Source organism: Portunus trituberculatus, chromosome 35 (assembly GCF_017591435.1).
Source record: "Portunus trituberculatus isolate SZX2019 chromosome 35, ASM1759143v1, whole genome shotgun sequence".
In the NCBI taxonomy this organism is placed as follows: Eukaryota; Metazoa; Arthropoda; class Malacostraca; order Decapoda; family Portunidae; genus Portunus; species Portunus trituberculatus.
Window position 1 is genome coordinate 1,740,128 of NC_059289.1, and position 17,476 is coordinate 1,757,603.

Here is a 17,476-nt window from a genome sequence, read left to right on the forward strand (position 1 = left end):
CGTACACACAACGCGCTCCGAGTTCATGTTGCATAATCATCATCATAATGTATAGTGTAAGGACATAATCATAGCAGGAGTGAGGGTAGGGTGGCACGACAGTGGGAGACAAAAGACTGAATGAACAATGTATTACTTCTTCCCAGCAGTCGTCCGGCCCCTCCCTCCCTCTCTATACCTCTCTCCCTTCCTTCCGGTCAAGTGAGCGAATCACCTACTCAACACTATCGTTTTTTGAAGGACCAGACTCCGACACTCTCAGACTTAGCAGGTAACATTGAAACACACACACACACACACACACACACACACACACACACACACAGGGTCGATACCTTTGATGCATATTCCAGGTGAGCAAATCAATTCCGGAGCGAGACTTCGACCCGAATGTTCTCTGTCTCATCCCTGTATTTTTCATCCACCAGACCTCAAACAGTCACACCCTTGCAGTAGTTTGGACATTTAGCACTCTTAGCATTGATCTCTATGTCTCACAAGTGTACGAGTACATAAACCCAACCTTTTATGATATACGTATATTGTGCACATGTGTACAACTACCCTATTATGTAATGACGCAGCTCACATCTGCGATAGACTCGTCACCTCCACCACAGCGCCAAGGGACCCACACCCCGGCACATCCACGCCAGGGAAACACGTTAAGCTTTACTTGTTCACGGCCGGCAACGCACACTACTCGCAAGCACTGGGGGAGAGCTTGTGCGTAGTGAGCGTGCAGCGTCTCTCACTCAGACCGTAGCCAGGCTGGGAAATTAACAGGTATCTTACAAATGGTGTATTTTAATAAACTTCTTGTGTATATAATCTCATCTCTTCTTAGCCCAATGTCATCGTTTGGAAATATGGGACTAGATGAAAAGAGATTACTAATTCAGGTCAATAAAAGTGTGGTTGCTGAGGAGAAAAGGGCAGGCGAAACCCTCCCGACGAAGTGGAAGATCAAGGAAGAGAAGGTAAGAGGAAAGCTTTATGTTTGATGTAGGGTGGCCAGAGGTGGTCGTAAGAAAGGTTAAAAGTGAGGAGTGCTGCCCACCGGACAATAAAGACACTGCAACAAAAGGGCAACGCGTGACTAAGGAAGTAATATCAGATTTGAAACTCATTTCGAGCCCGCCACTGTTGACTGAGGGAGTTGAGGGTTTGTGTTGTGTGGCCGCCTTCCGCGCCTCCCTCATGTTGTGTGAGTCAGCCAGCCAGCCAGATCGCCTCGTTTCTTCTCTCTCTCTCTCTCTCTCTCTCTCTCTCTCTCTCTCTCTCTCTCTCTCTCTCTCTCTCTCCTCTCCCTTCGCTCCTTCTTCGTACGTCTTCCTCAACAGGGAAACATAAACTCAGTACGCATGCGAGTAACTCCACTTCCTCTTTTCGTCTCCGTTTACTTTCGGTGACTTGTCGTTCCTCTCAGCTTGTGTGTTTGCAGAGCGAGTCAAGCACCAACATAGCACTCACCAAGTTGAGAAGAGGACTTAAAAACACTTATTTGTTGGAGTTATTCTTTTTCTTATGTGCACAGTTCTCAGCGTGTGGAGGTGGCTGGCAGCTTTCTGTTCGCTGCTTGAGTGGGTTCGCTCCTCGCCCCCGCGGCCGCCAACCCTCAAAAGTTGATGTTTTCTCCTGCTCAATTGTGGCGGTTCTTCTGTCTTGTTGCAGTGCATTGCAATTTGATGCTTACTTGTTGCTTTACGCAGAGTCTACCTTATTGATTCTATTCTTTCTTCTTAGTCTAGGATAAGATAGAATAAAATAGTCTAGGATAAGATACGTACGTACGTACGTACGTACATGTGTGTGTGTGTGTGTGTGTGTGTGTGTGTGTGTGTGTGTGTGTGTTGCAGATATGTTCATATGTAAGTATACATCAAAATCTACGTAAACAAGTGCATAACAAGTCAATTTTTTTTTTTTTTTTTTTTTTTACACAGATAGGAGTGTGGTTTTGCAGTAAAGAATAGAGAGGGTAAATAATGGCTTTCATTAGTAAGGAAGACCGCAGATGAACTTTGAAGCCAAATTTACAAAACCAACAGATAATTATGCCTAAAACTTAGAACGAATTAAAGTTGTTCAAAGCATGAATCTGTGCCCCGGGACGGAGGGCAAACTTAGCAAAGAATAGTTTTATTTTAACTTTTCATGTACATCAGAGAGAGAGAGAGAGAGAGAGAGAGAGAGAGAGAGAGAGAGAGAGAGAGAGAGAGCGAACATAGCATCAACTCCAGCATAAATATAGGAGCTCCGCGCGATCAGCTAACCAAGACACACTGCATACCAGTCATCGCCTGCCCTACTTGTCTTGTATACGCTTATACTGTGACCTTGACGGATGCAAGCAATCTTTATTTGTTTAGTTGTTATTCATTTTCTAGCTAACCGTTTATAGAACTGTATATATATTATCTATCAATTACTAATACGTCTTACTGTTCACTTATCAGCACTGGTGTATCCACTTATGACGTTTTCTTTTATGTGTTTATGTTACCAGATCCTTTTCAACAAGGAAGAGTTCTCTGACCCCATAAAACCTACACTTTGCGCAGGGAAACAACCTGATCATCATGGGTTTATTTATTTATTTATTCATTCAAAAGTAAAACTAGTCGATTAGGTCATCAAGATAGCATACAATTACTCCATACTAAAACACTTTACACGGGCGCTTCAGCAACGTAACTAATTCTGCGGAGTATATAGAACATCCCACTTCAAGATGACACTATTAATTTCGTTCGAGCTGGTGTACGTGTGTGTCCTGTTCTCTCTGGATTTAAGTCAATTCTCACATTCTCATTCCCTGTTACTAATCAAATGAATTCGCGGTATTTATATGATTTCCTGATACACGGCACACCCTCCAGCATCATTAAATTACCACATGTTAAAATAGCACGCGATACACCTCTAATTAATAAAAGTTTTGTCCATTCAGGTAACATTTCCACGGGTGATAAACGCGGAGTGGCGATCCATACTATATAATTATTTATTCTAGTAAGTTTTCTCTAAATATTCAATTTATCACATCTCAAAATAATATTCAAAGCTAAATCTATTCATGGTTAGTATAGTTCCATGCGTTTCTGAATAGCGATGATGATTCCTGCTCTGTAATTGTGCATTTGCGTATATTCACTCCCTTTCATTCATTCTTCCTCCTGTCTGCTAAGGTTGAGTGTTGGTTGGGCTAGCCTCGCCTCCTATGCTGAGATATATAGCCTGAGGAGGTTGTGGGGTCAATGCTCCTTCCGCATCTACAGGATCTGGAGCGAATCGGCAGATGATAAGTGCAGTAGGGAATACTTAGCATACATTCATCTCAGAAAGTGTGTTACGGATAATGAAATTAATAATCCACTTAGTGAGGAGAGGATACGATAAGATTTGTGGTGACAAGACGATTAATTCACACAAAAAATATATTCGTGAAAGTGAAATAAGTTTTGACTATATTCTGTCATGACTATAGAGATGAATGCTTGATGAAAATATGAAATCAGCGACAAAAAGGTGGGAGTGCGTAAATCTCTCTCTCTCTCTCTCTCTCTCTCTCTCTCTCTCTCTCTCTCTCTCTCTCAGAAGAGGACTGAAGAATTTAGCATGAATATGTACAAACATGAATGCATTTTATAAGGAGAAAATATGGTAAACAATTTTAGTAAGACTGGTTACCGAAGAAACCTCAGAGAACCGAAACCGTCGAGGGGTGACTGAGAAAGAACACGGATTGGAAACTTTGACACGCGGGTCGATGAGGCATTGCTGAAATGTGAATAAGGGTCCAAAAAACATTTATGCCATTTAAGGACGCTAGTAGTCAGACAGAACAATAAATCAATTAGTAAAAGCTAAAATAAAGAGACGCCGTTTCGAAGGCACGACCTGCCGAACTCCTTTGGCTGAACTTTCACCTCTACTAGTGGGCGTCTGTCATGTCACTCCTTACTCGTGTGTCCAGGGCGGCGGGTGGCGCGCTACTCAGGGCCACAGCTGCTGGGAGACACCGGTGTAGTAAGGCACAGCACCACCCTCAGCGTGTGCACAGGCGCCTAGCGTGTGCAGGAGCCGGCAAGATGGGAGTGGCAGGGTCCTGTAGGAGAGGAAACACGGATCAAGACTCAGACGGCGGCGGCTCCCCAGTCTCAGGTCATTACCCTGCCTCATGTCACTGTCACTTCGTTTTTTACCCCTCACAAGCAAAACCACGGCGTCCTGTCTTGTGAAGATAACTGTTGGGACTCGTTGTGTAATTTCTGTGTTTGTTTAAGGATGTAGTGTCATGGTCCTGTTATAGTCAAGAGGTGACAGTCATGCCGGATTAGCATTACAATCACCTGCTAGTGTGTAGAGTCATGACAGTGCTCACATGATGTGTTCCTCCCCGCGGTAAGTCAGTAGGCTGTCTGTACTTCTACCATTGGCCCCTGCTCCGTTACCGCATTCCTTGGCCCCGCCTCTCGTGAGTATTTCTCCTCGGGCAACAGGTGAAGACTAACAAATAGGCCCTTAGGTGACTTACAATATAGGGGTGTTGTTATGAGGTTTCTCGGGGCAGTGTGTAGAGGGAGTGATGGACAGATAGACAGTGGCAAGGGCTAGGCGAAGGTATACAGCAATTTAGAAGGTAAGCTTTTGTCATGCCCGGTAGTATTGTGGTATTTGGGACAACAGCAAACCAGTAATGGAGTCTATGGTCAATTATACTTTTTTTCTATGTGTATTAGCAGTGATGAAATGTCAGAAGTGCCTTATTTTGTTCCCACAGACCATCTCTTCTAAGCTCATGTTAACTGCCATTGAAGTGAATTGACTGCCATGCTTTACATTTGGCCCTATAACAGTAAGAGAATTGAAAAACCAAATGTAACTGAATATTTTAACTTCCTAACCACTTAACGATTCCAACTTGTTTCTTGCCATTACCTCAGGTGTGTTGGTATGGGGATAAAAGATATGTGAACCATTTTTAATGTCATTCAGCTTACATTATTTAGACTATTAAAAAGAGTGTGGATATGTGTTTGAATGGAAAAAAGATGTGGTCATGCAACTTCATGTTTTGTCCATTATATACAGTTATAAATATGAGAATTTTTGACATTATTTGGTTAACGACATCCTTTATTGTGTACTAGATGTAAAGGGCATGTAGATGTAGAAAATTATGCTTGTTCAGTGTCTTCGTCTTACTAAATTAGAAGTTAACTTAAAATTGTTTCCCTCATTGTAACCTTGCACGTTTGGTTTACAGGTCGCAAGATGAGCACTCATAGCAACAACGGCTGCATCGGGGACCTGGTGGAGGGAGTCATCTGCCAGGAGGATGACCTGCCGAAGGATGGGTGAGACGAATGCTTCTGTATATAGTGCTTATTTTGTGTGCCTTCATTAGTGTTCAAACTTATCCCGTAATATTTAATCAGGTGAACTAAAAATTCAATTACCTACCTTAAAATTTAATACATTTTTGGAGGAGCCTCAAACATATTTAATTGCTTCTTATTCACATCAGCTTTTGAAAAATAATGCATCTCGTCATTATATAAGTTTAGAGCGTATCCTTCATTTTAAAGTATGCTATCCTTTAATTGTTGACAATCGTGTAGTGGTCAGATTTGTAGTTTGATGCAGAATAATAAAGATTGAGGCGGTGGCATAGTGGATAAGGTGGTGAGCGTGGGATCGGGCAGACGTCCACGCGTAGGTTCGAATCCCACCACGTACAGCCTTAAAACACTTTGCCATTTGTCGAGTGGTTTAAAGTTACCTACATATCACCATGATACCCAGGTTCTAGGTGGTTACACTCAAGATGAGCTTGGGCAGTGATATGGGCCCTAATATGGGTACCACTATAAATAAAATTACCTGCGCCACTAATGGGCGGAAGCTGAACAGCGCTTCCCATACACTCTTCAAGTGTGCCTACAGGCGCTATAGGCCTTACCGTAAAAAAAAAAAAAAAAAAACTCTTCCTCCAGGATGAAATCATTTGAATTCAATGGAGAGAAAGTGTTGGTGGTACATCACAAGGGACAGCTGTCAGCCATTGGGAGCAAGTGTTCCCACTATGGTGCCCCACTGGAGAAGGGAACACTGTGTGAGGGGCGTGTGCGCTGCCCCTGGCATGGTGCTTGCTTCAATGTGGCCACAGGTGGGTGCTGGACCCTGAGCCAGGAATCTAGCAGTATATTTAGTTTGAAGTATTTTAGTAAAAAGGAAATCCATTGTGTTCATATTTAATGCTTATTGAAGCTCTACAAATTAATGATTTTATATGAATCTGGTATGATTCTTTTATATTTCTAGTTCTTTATGAGAATATGTTTTTTTTTTTAATCAAAATGAAATTTAATATCTGAATAAAGAGAAATTTGTGAACTTAGTTGTATTAAGAAATATATGTTAATTAACCTGCAATTTTCTTTCAGGTGACATAGAAGATTTTCCAGGCCTTGACAGCATCCCTAAGTATGATATAGAAGTGGCTGAAGGACAGGTGAAGGTGAGGGCCAGCAAGACCCTTTTGATAAATGGAAAACGTACCAAGGCCATGGCAAAGAGAGACCCGAACAACAATTCATCCTTTGTTATTATTGGAGGAGGTACAGATTACTTTCTCAAGTACAACAGTATTGTCTCATGCTTATGATAGTGGTTCCTTTGTATTTGTTCTACATCTCACTGACAAGCACAATTATAATGAATGTATCATGTTCAGGTGGTGCAGGAGCAAGCTGTGCTGAGGCTCTGAGGCAGGAAGGCTTCACTGGACGTGTCATCCTCATCACTCAGGAATCCCAGCTGCCCTATGACAGACCCAAGCTCTCCAAAGCCATGGACATCGCCCCAGAGAAGATATTACTCCGATCAGAAAGTTTTTATGAAGTAAGTACAATTGTATTCATTTTATATATATATATATATATATATATATATATATATATATATATATATATATATATATATATATATATATATATATATATATATATATATATATATTTGAACAATATGGGGATATTATAACTGTCTGTGGAAGCAAACTGAAAAACTAAGAAAGAAGAATACTTTGATATAAAAGATTTCCAGAGATCAGGAGAGTAAAATGCTCATGATGATAGAGGAAAGAGGTAGTGTAGTGTGTACTTGGAACTAAGGATGATCAGTAGAGATAATGGAGTAAACTTAAGGAGAGATTGGCAGGTCAGGGAAGGTTGAAGCAGTTCAGATGAAGAAAGATAGGCAAGAATGATAGATAAAAAATTAATGCTCAATCTGAAGGAAATATCATTTTGCCAAGTAGCACCAGTTGGTCCCTATAGAGAAGTTGGGATAAAATTACCTGCCTCTTTGCTTATGTGCTGTTGCTTTTCAGAGTGGTGACATAGAGGTGCTCATGGGAGTGTCAGCCGAGGGAGTCAACACTGAAGAGAAGATGATCCATTTGAGCACAGGTGATACAGTTGCCTATGAGAAACTGTTCATCGCTACAGGTGGAAAGTGAGTTTTATCCTTTAAGGTAATTTCAAAATGTTTATCCTTTTATTTTGGATGATCGTTTTGGCCACTCTTTAGGGATTGGCAGTCTAGTGGGCCTTTATTTTACCATTTTTACATAGATTAAGAAGAGAAATAATTGTATCTTGCTTAAAGATCTGTCTGCCTCATTTTTTGTTGAATTGTAGATTTATTGATGCATGAAACATTTTAGTTACTAAGATTAATCTTCTACACCCTCCTCACAGACCTCGAAGGTTGGGCATTGCAGGTGACCAGCTGCCTAACGTGTGGGTGGTGCGCTCACCTCAGGACGCCAACGCTGTGGCGGCAGCAGCAGCTCAGAAGCGAGTGGTGGTTGTTGGCACCTCATTTATTGGTGAGTACTGACACATGAGAGGCATAAACATTAATGATAGATGCAAGAAGCCATCTCACCTACACTTGCCAGTTTCTTTGTGGAATGTACTTGCCTATTTCTACTTATAATCATCATCCACAAATTTTTAGAATTTTTATTTAAAAGTCCCTAGTGACTCAGCACTAAAAACCTGATTACTAAATCCATTCCATTCATCTGCCACTAATTGAGAACCTTTTTTTTTTTTTCTTCAGTCATTTTTTTATTTGAATCTTTTTTTTTTTTTTTTTTTTTCTGATCATTGATATGAAGAATTTTGCTTATATCACCTTCCATATCACTTAAAGACCTCTATTCATAATTTATATCTCTTTAGAGAACATAAATTCATAAGCTTGAGTCTCCTTTCACAAGGAATATGCCCTTCATCCCCTGTATCTGTTTAGTAATTTTCCTTTGTACTGATCCTCTTTCTGTAATATGGGGACTAGAATTGCACAGTATAATCTACAGTACATAGGTGAGGCATAATCACCAAATTCTTTCCAGACCTACTTTAAACACCTTTCATTTTACTGTAACTCTTGTTTCCTGAAGCCATCATTCTCAGGAGTGGCTGTAATATCTCTATTAAATCACTGTTATGTTATTATAAATGGGAATTTAAGCTTTAAAGAATATAAACTTGCCTCAATAGTACCTTATGAAAAAATTTGACATTACAACATCAATATGACAGTAGTTAGTACAAGGAAGTGGATGTTCATCACTTCCTATCCAATCTGCATGAAGCTGTGAGTTGTTTCTTTATCCAGAAGACATTTACTCTTCCAAAGTGGATAGTTACATAGGATCAAATTTCTCTTTACAGGAATGGAAGTGGCTGCATTCTTGTCCAGCAATGATCGGGCAGCTTCTGTCACTGTCATTGGCAACACTTCTGTTCCCTTTGAATACAGTCTTGGCCATGATGTGGGGCAGCGCATCCAGGAAATGTTTGAGGAGAAAGGAGTCAAGTTCATCGCCAAGTCAGGAGTTGTTGGGATAAGTGAGGATGAAGGAAAAGCAAGTGGAGTGAGTAGTATTGGATCTACTGTGTCACTAGACATAACACGGCTCATGAGGAATGTAATAAGTGCCATGTTCAAAGACGGAAAGTGATTCATCTGGTGTGTGAAATCATTGTAACCTAATGAATACTCTTATGAAAAGTAACAAGGCTTTTCTGTAGCTTTGATGCTTTCTTTTCTATTTGTAATCACATTCCATTTTTTTTTTCTAGCTGTAGCAATACTCCACCCTTTTTTAATTGTCTAAATTACTTATGTTTACAAATAGGAAAATTATTTTCTCTTTGAATCATATTTGATGTATACATACTGATACTAGAAATATTTTGTTATGTTTGTCTTAGTTTGTCATTCCCTGTTGACATGTAATTCTCCTTCCCTTCATTATGATGACACATTGCCGCCAGGTCACCCTGGACTCTGGAGAGACCGTTGAGGCAGACGTGGTGGTGCTGGGCGTTGGCGTGGTGCCCAACACTGAGTTCCTGGAGACCTCTTCCATCCCAAGGAACCAGCGAGGCTACATCCCTGTCAATGAGGTGAGCATTTGTTTACTATAAACGTCATTGTTTGACTCAAGGAAGTGTTTTAGTCTATTTTCCTGATTTGGATTGAACTCTTGAGTATATAAGCGAGCATACTTTGTTTTGTTGTCAAATGTCAAATATATTTGAAATTATGTCACATCTGCAGGTGTTACTTCACAATATGCATTCAGAAACTTGTACTATTAAAAATTTTCAGCACTTGGAGACAAGCATCCCTGGTGTCTTCTGTGGGGGAGATATTGCCGCTTTCCCTCTGTTCATTGAGGGTGGTGAGGAGGTTTCCATAGGGCATTGGCAGGTGGCTCTTGGACATGGCCACACAGCAGCTCTCAACATGACAGGCCAGAATGTGGCCGTCAAGTCTGTTCCATTCTTCTGGACAGTCTTGTATGGGAAGAGTCTTCGCTACACTGGTAAGACATTAACATTATAACCACTGGAGTTCAAATCCTAGCCATGCTCTGAGAGTAAGAATAGCATCCACTCAGGGTAATAGTTCCCTAATGCCAAGCCAGAATCCTTGTTAGGAGGCACCATTCCAACCTTGATAAGAATAGGGAAGCCAGACATAAAAAGCAGGAATATTGCCATAAAACCTCTATTCTAGTAATGTCCACAGGTGTTGATAAGTTATCTTTGTTACTTTTTGACAGGTTACGGGAAGTATGACAATGTGATCATTGGTGGTGACTTGGAGAACTTGTCCTTCATTGCATACTACTGTCGTGGAGATAAAGTGGTGTCCCTTGCCAGTCTGGGGAAGGACCCTGCAGCTGCTAATTATGCTGAGATGTTACAGCAGGGCAAGTTCCTCACTAAACAACAAGTGGTGGATGATGGGGAAATTGCATTAAAACTCAAATGTTGATTTAAGTTTATAGTTCAAGCAATCTCACTATGCAGCTTTTGAAGTGTATTATGTGGCGTGGTGTAATTTATGAATGCTCAAAGTTGTGAAACGCATATTTCTGTTACATGTATGTGGTGTGTGTTTGTGATGTGCCAGGTGCCCTCCTAGCTACTTGTAACAACCCAATAATGTGTGTGTGAAAGCAGGGAGCTTGTTGCCCCTCTCTCTCTCCTAGTAACTCATCATTCAGCAAAGTAATGATAGCTGTAGTTGCCTTTTGTTTTCAGTTAATGATAGAATAATTTTGTAATAGTTTTGAATAACATCTAAGTGAAGTAATCTGAAAGGATTAGGTTATTATGTACTATTTTGTTTCTGATAGAAACAGATATGTGGATTAGTGAATACAGGCAAGGTCATTCCTTGTCTTAGATTGATTGATAAAAATCAAATGCTAACAGTTCTAAAATTGTTAAAGTACCTTGAAAACATTTTGCTTGAGCATAATGTTAGAACATAATTATTGGGTTCTACAAACCAAAGAAATAGTATTGAATGAATCGTGGAGAAAAAATTATTGTATTAAGCAATCTCAATACGGCTAGCTCTGTCTAAAACACACTGATGAAGAACTACAGTAACTACAGTATAAGTCGAGTGCAGTGCATGACACACGGTGGCTTGTGTGCAGCTTGACTCATGATGTGCTTAGTGTGCTGAGAGGGGTGCACCAGACAGCACGCCTCAGTACTGCCCTGTGTCACGTGTGCCTCGTGTGGTGCCTGTTCATAAATTATGGTTTTGGAGTGAGAAGTGGTGGATTAAGTTTTCACGGGACCAATTTGCAACTTACACGACACAATTTGTTACAAGCTCAATATTTTTATATGGCATAAGTTGTTCCAGACAAAATATTTTTATATACACTTTCACAGTCACATAATATTTATTAGTAACATTTATTTGTATTGGAATTGTCATAATATTTTTGGGGTGTTGGAGTATTGAATAAAAACGTTTTGATCCCTTTTGGTGCTTCAGACTCAGTAACAGAGTATCTTTGTTAAGATTTGTTGAGCTTTAATTGTTAGATTTAGTTGTCATCTACATTCCCTTGCAAGGAAGAGTAACTATTTACATAGTGATAGCATGGACAACATAAACACATCATAGAATGCATTAACAGTTCCACATTTTTCATTTTGAGGAGGATATAGTCCACTGAGTGTTTGTAATAGCAAATTTGACTTGTTCCTTGATGTGCCTTGTTCTTGATGTCTCTTCCCATTTACTAACTTGGAGGATGATTTAGTGAACCCTGCAGAAGTCTTCAATGGCTCATGGAAGTGTCAACTGGCAAAGTGTAACCTCAAGAATTGTTGTGCCTTATTCCTCAGTTCACTTAGTTAGCATTGTAACGTGTTCCATGCTCAATAAATACAATCTTAAAAGAGCTATTAAAGTTATTATTTCATCATTCTACTTTGTGTATGATGAGCAACACACATTTATATTAACTACAAGGAAAATCACATCAGGTGAAGGAAAAATAGACATAATGAAGGAATGAAACCGTGGTGCAGTAGAACAATGCGTGCTTTGGGGTCTGAGGGATCTCCAAGCGCATGGGTTCGAATCCTGTCCACGGTCCGCATGTAGGTTGGGCTTCCTCACTCTGGGCAACGGTTTCCTAGCGGGTGGGCTTTGAGATAGGAGGTACCACAAAAAAGTATCCCCATTAGCCCATACATTCCCATGAAAAGGCCGACATGGTGTGCTTTCTTTTAGTAATAATTCTCTGTTTGTTGAATGAATCTGGTGCTTTCAATGTGTGTGTCAGGTTTCCAGGCTTTTCCTCTTCGTTTTTCAACACCCTCCCTGTATGAATGGTGGAAGGCCGGTGGCTAGGCCGCTAGGGATGATTTTAAGGCCAATCAAGGCATTCCAGATCAAATGGTAATTTAAATTGAGGGTAACGAGGTGGGCGGGGTTGGGGCTCCTAGGGGCGGAGTTTGAAGGAGCGGCGCCGTAGAATAGGCGGAGGGTGACTGGCAGTCATTTCTTTCCCGGAATGACTCCACCCACCACTACTGCCACGCCACCTTACTCGAGTCCCTCGGCGCCACCCACCCACGAGGCACCTGTCACCGCACACTTCCGCCCCCCGACACCTGATGGCATCTTAACTGCTTCCTGGAGTCACTTGACGCCGTCTGAGACATCACCTGAAGCCAACCACCTACGAGATACTGAATCTGAGCATTGCGAAAAGAGGAGCCGCATAAGGTGACTGGCGGACGAGGAGGGTGTGTTGCACGTGGTGTTGCCATGTACGCCCGACGGGAGGCGCTGAAACAAGAGCAGGACATCTCTGACGGCACCACCAGGAGGGAGTGGGAGCGTCGATCAGATGGTGCTCCCTTCCACCTCCCTCTCACAGCCGCTTCAGGGCCCAGAATGCCGGGGCCGCCCAGGTGTCAAGTGTCTCAGGTGGTGGAGCCGCTTGTCGTGCCTGATCCAATTAATGTTTACCTGCTGGCACGAGGGCAGGTGTGTCGCTGCCTGCCCTGGGCCACCTGTCAGCACCACCATCCATACTTATGGCTGTGGCCGCACCTCCTCCCACCCTCCAGTCCCTTCCGTCTGCACCTCCCCAGTCCCGCTCAGCACGCTAGCGGCCTGGCATCATGGCGCCCCGGGTTTGCAATGGACAACCTCCTGGTTCCTCGAGATGGGTGGCCTGCACACCTGCCGTCCCTAGCCCCGCACGCCGCGCCCCCAGGTGAGTGTTCGCCGCGAAGCTTCAAATATTGGTTCAGGGAGCTTTGTTGAGATTACGACACGTATTCCGAAATGCTTTACTCTCTCACTATGATTATTTTCAGAGGCCACAGAGATTATTAGCCGGGTTCTCAAGAGTATTTCTCCTATTGACGGCATATAAATCATGTTAATCTGTCACTAGAACAGTGAAAGCATCCTTAAAAACCCGTGTCACTTCATCGAGAGTCTTACGAAAGCAATCGAGATAGGGACAGAGGTTTCACTGCCTGGTGATATGTAAGCTCGGTTCAAAAGATTCGCTACGTCGTTGACATTTAGAAACAACAAAGATAAACAATAATCGGTCAGCCATCCTATCATACTTAGCTCCTCCCTTGAATGGCAGCCACGGACACTGACGCGGGAGGCACCTCGGTACCCCAAACCTCCAGCAGCAAGCGGCGCCGAGACTCCAGTGGGAAGCGAACGAGGCGCCACCGCACAATCTTCACCGAGGAACAGCTGCAGGAACTGGAGCTCACCTTCCAGATCACCCACTACCCTGACGTCCTCCTACGGGAACAGCTGGCCCTCAAGGTGGATCTGATGGAGGAAAGAGTGGAGGTGTGTGGAGTGTTGATGTATATTAGGATGTTTGTAGTTATTTTTATTTCACTTACTTATTTTGTTTAATTTTGTGTGGAGGAGTAGGGATTTTGTTATGTGATTCTCTCTCTCTCTCTCTCTCTCTCTCTCTCTCTCTCTCTCTCTCTCTCTCTCTCTCTCTCTCTCTCTCTCTCTCTCTCTCTCTCAATCCATTCATTTACTTAGCCACGCCTCCATTCCAGTCACTCCTTCTTTCCTTTACACTGCAAAATCCCCTCTCCCCTCTTCCTCTATCCTTCCCAAAAGTTTTTTTTTTTATTATTATCTTAGTCTAATTTCCCTTCGTTCACACTCACATCCTTTTCCATCTGTTCCATCTCCATCTTTCTTCCTCGTTCCATTCCTTGACAAACATTTCCTTTCTCTCTCTCTCTCTCTCTCTCTCTCTCTCTCTCTCTCTCTCTCTCTCTCTCTCTCTCTCTCTCTCTCTCTCTCTCTCTCTCTCTCTCTTCCCCCTTTTCTGTGAGGTCTAATGTATCCATCAGATTATAGATAATTAACCCCGCCTCAGTTTTTCAGCGGCGGACAGACTTCTTGTGTTGTGAGAGTCAACAGTATTAGCTTTGCAAGAGGGCGGTCGGGACGAGGTAATCTTGATTGAGGCGAAATTATCCAAACACAATATTCGATGTTCAGAGACGGCTGAGTGAGCGCTGTCGACCTAGTAAAAGTAGCAATGGAAGAGGAGGAGGAGGAAGAGGAGATGGTGGTTGAGGAAAAGGAGGAGGTGGTGGTGGAGGATGAGGAGATGGAGGAATTGGATGAGGAAAATTTCTTAAGATTTTAGAGTTCTATATGTAATTGGTTTTTCTTTTAGTCTCTCGTATAGCTGTCTAGGAAATAATTCAAACTACTGTAGGTGAAGAGATGCCTTAACACTGGAGCAGGAGGAGGAGGAAGAGGAAGAAGAAGAGAAGGAGGACGAAAGGAAAAATGAAGTGTGGAATGGAGGAGAAGTACTGAGATGAAGCAGGATAGGAGAAAAACATGGATTTCTTTTCTATTTCCTTTTTACTTAAAGCACTTGGAGACTTAGAAAATGAGTAAGAACCGTATAAACAACGAAAAATCAACCTAGAAAATTTTAAAAATATGTGAACCAAAGAAAATAAATAAAAAAATAAGGAGAGACGCTATAAGAAGAAAAACACAAGACAAAAACGATAGACGGTGCATTATCACGGGAAAGCTAAACAAAATATTGAAAAATGTAAACAGTAAAACAACAGATGCAGAAGGAGCCAGTCATGTGTCAGAGTAGTGTACGTCAGCTGTCAGCAATGCGTACACAGGTGTGGTGCGATTTGCGGTGTGTCAGAAAGGGAGGCAGTGGCTGTGGCGGTGGCGGCGGGGAGACGGAGCGGGTTGGAGCTGTTTGGATTGAAAACAACAGATTGTTTGAGGGAGTAAAAAAGAGAGCAGCGAAGGAATTATCATCATTCTCATACATACATTAACGTGATCTGCTTAGCGAGGCGGAGGGAGGGAAGGGGAGTGGGAGAGAGGGAGACGGAGAGAGAGAGAGAGAGAGAGAGAGAGAGAGGGGGGGGTACGAAGGGGTTAAGGAGAAGGAAAGAAAGAGAGAGAAAGAAAGACAAGAGGACTTTCCTGTTTTTTCCTCTCCCTCCATCTTGGTCTTGCTTACTTTGTGCGCCTTTACCTGCCTCCTGGCCTTCTCACTCTAACAAGTCCCCGAACCATCTTTCTACATAACCTGCCCACCTTGTTCCCGCCCTCCACCTCGCTTTGCCTCACCCTGTCTCGCCTTGTCCCACCTTGTCTCGCCTCGCCTCATCCCGCCTCTCCTCGCTCCATCCCGCCTTGCATCGTCCCATCCTACCTCTCCTAGCCCCATCCCGCCTAGCCTCGCCCTATCCCGCATCGCCTTGTCCCATCCCGCCTCGCCTCGCCTCATCCCGCCTTGCTTTGCCTCGCCGAGTTCGTGCCTCTTTTTCAATGAGAGAGAGAGAGAGAGAGAGAGAGAGAGAGAGAGAGAGAGAGAGAGAGTCAGTAAAGAAAGAGAAACGACAAATCTTACTGAGTTTCAAGCAAAGATAATAAGCAGCCATCTGAGAAACTAAACGTGACATCCCTCTTCCTACTGCTTCTCCCCTCCTCCTCCTCCTCCTCCTCCTCCTCCTCCTCCCCGGCGAAGGACAGGGTGAGGCTGGCTGGAGGGATGTCGCCGCGTCCCATCACCTCGACAAATATTAGCTTCTCGGTGATGGTTTTCGTAGTTAATTCATGTATGCAAATTCCCGAGCGGAGCGGAGAAGCGGAGAAGCCACGCCGACATTTGCATGCCAAGTCCGCCTTCTTAATGTTCTTCACTCTCGATTTTACATGGCAAAAAACATCTGCCTCCACCTGGCTGGGCGGCAGGAGGAGGAGGAGGAGGAGGAGGAGGAGGAGGAGGAGGAGGAGGGAAGGAAGATGTGGGACGGAGGAAAGATGAGCGGGAGGAAAACATACGACGAGAAAGCGAAAGCAAGCGAAGGAGGGACTTAGTGAGAGTGTTTGAGTAAGCTCATCGGTAAGGCGTCAAAATGTGTACTATGATGGCGGTGTGGGCAGTGAGTGGTTCAGGGCGTGCAGGTGTAACATATTACCTTGATCATGCCCGCCCACCCACCCTTGACCCAATAAGCAGAATCCCACGCCTCATGAATAAATCTCCTTTTATTTTGTGTTTATGGATTATGACAGAAGTGGCAGTAATGTCTGAAGAAATCATTCTCCTATATCAATATTATCGTGCAAGAACCCAAATCTATTATTCATAGATGAAAGCAACACGGAATTACTGAATATCGCACAGAAAACAGCACCAGACACCTGAACGCTCGTGTGTGATGGTGCAGGGGATAAGCATCACGTGTGAGGAATGGTGATCTGTTGTGAGGGATTTTCATGAGTCAGGTGTTGTCCTTCAAAGCGAGCCGCCCTCAAACAGCTTTCGCGCTTAGGGAAAATTTGGTACTGCTTCTGTTGCAAAATATTAAGTTATTACCTACCAACCTTCCTAATTCTATGAGGTCACTCCTTTCGAATGTGTTTATACTTATTTGACAATTTGAGATAAGGTTCCCTGCGACCCGCCACGAAAACGCTACTGCTAGTCACGTGCGCTGTAACGTGCTGGCATTGCGAGCAGTGATTTCTCAGAGCTGCACGCCTCTTCCTCTCACCACTGATAAATGAATACTTTCTTCCTAACAGGTTTGGTTCAAAAACAGACGAGCAAAATGGAGAAAACAAAAAAGGGAAAGCCAAAAGGCCTCCTCAGAGATGATCGCTACGCCGTCACGACTTCAGGACACCGCCTCCAATACAACAGGGCAGCAGCAAGCCAGCCCAAACTCCCGCGGTCGCAGCAACAGGAAGAGCAGAGTGAGGGGTGAGGTGGTGCCCCAACAAGCCTCCCTTCACCGCCACACTCTGAAAGGCGGTGCTAAGGTGTCCCAGCAAAGAGGTGCTCTTGAGGAAACAAACGACGGGAAGCCTTCCAATGAAGAGCGTGAAGGAGGCAGCAATGGACCAGAGCGTGGAACAGCTGGGTGTGATGGCAAGACCCAGGAAGACAGGTTAGAAGAGGTTATGCTTAGATTAGAGAGCGGCATTATGTGCAATATATATCATGATCTTAAGCACGTGTCTGTGTGTGTGTGTGTGTGTGTGTGTGTGTATGTGTGTGTAC

General features: G+C 43.2%; 2 protein-coding genes across 5 annotated transcripts in view; both read left to right on the plus strand.

Annotated features, from left to right (window-relative positions):
• The first annotated feature begins 312 nt into the window (after nt 1-312).
• On the plus strand, nt 313-11,803 carry LOC123513035 (apoptosis-inducing factor 3-like). Of its 4 annotated transcripts, none has more exons than XM_045269850.1 (11): nt 313-786; nt 5,273-5,363; nt 6,003-6,175; nt 6,453-6,626; nt 6,743-6,909; nt 7,400-7,524; nt 7,770-7,900; nt 8,754-8,956; nt 9,360-9,491; nt 9,697-9,913; nt 10,154-11,803. In XM_045269850.1, the coding sequence occupies exons 2-11, from the start codon at nt 5,281-5,283 to the stop codon at nt 10,366-10,368; spliced, it is 1,620 nt and encodes a 539-aa protein (XP_045125785.1). In that variant the 5' UTR covers nt 313-786; nt 5,273-5,280; the 3' UTR covers nt 10,369-11,803. The 4 variants fall into 4 exon arrangements, with proteins under 4 accessions (XP_045125785.1, XP_045125782.1, XP_045125783.1 ...); XM_045269847.1 differs by lacking the exon at nt 313-786 and adding an exon at nt 3,902-4,167; XM_045269848.1 differs by lacking the exon at nt 313-786 and adding an exon at nt 4,247-4,480.
• Nucleotides 11,804-12,269: 466 nt separating this feature from the next.
• Nucleotides 12,270-17,476, plus strand: part of LOC123513017 (visual system homeobox 2-like) — a 5,777-nt gene continuing 570 nt past the window's right edge. Inside the window, exons 1-3 of the mRNA XM_045269826.1 lie at nt 12,270-13,132; nt 13,520-13,737; nt 16,999-17,395. Coding sequence (XP_045125761.1) covers nt 12,679-13,132; nt 13,520-13,737; nt 16,999-17,395 — 1,069 coding nt within the window. The 5' untranslated portion in view covers nt 12,270-12,678. The remainder of the gene's footprint in view (nt 13,133-13,519; nt 13,738-16,998; nt 17,396-17,476) is intronic.

Bases quoted from the DNA above. Each gene is read 5' to 3' on its own strand.
- LOC123513035 (XM_045269847.1), top strand. From the start codon at position 3,954: ATGTCACTCCTTACTCGTGTGTCCAGGGCGGCGGGTGGCGCGCTACTC. The intron at 6,176-6,452 runs GTGGGTGCTGGA...ATTTTCTTTCAG, and splicing joins TTGCTTCAATGTGGCCACAG to GTGACATAGAAGATTTTCCA. The intron at 6,910-7,399 runs GTAAGTACAATT...GTTGCTTTTCAG, and splicing joins GATCAGAAAGTTTTTATGAA to AGTGGTGACATAGAGGTGCT.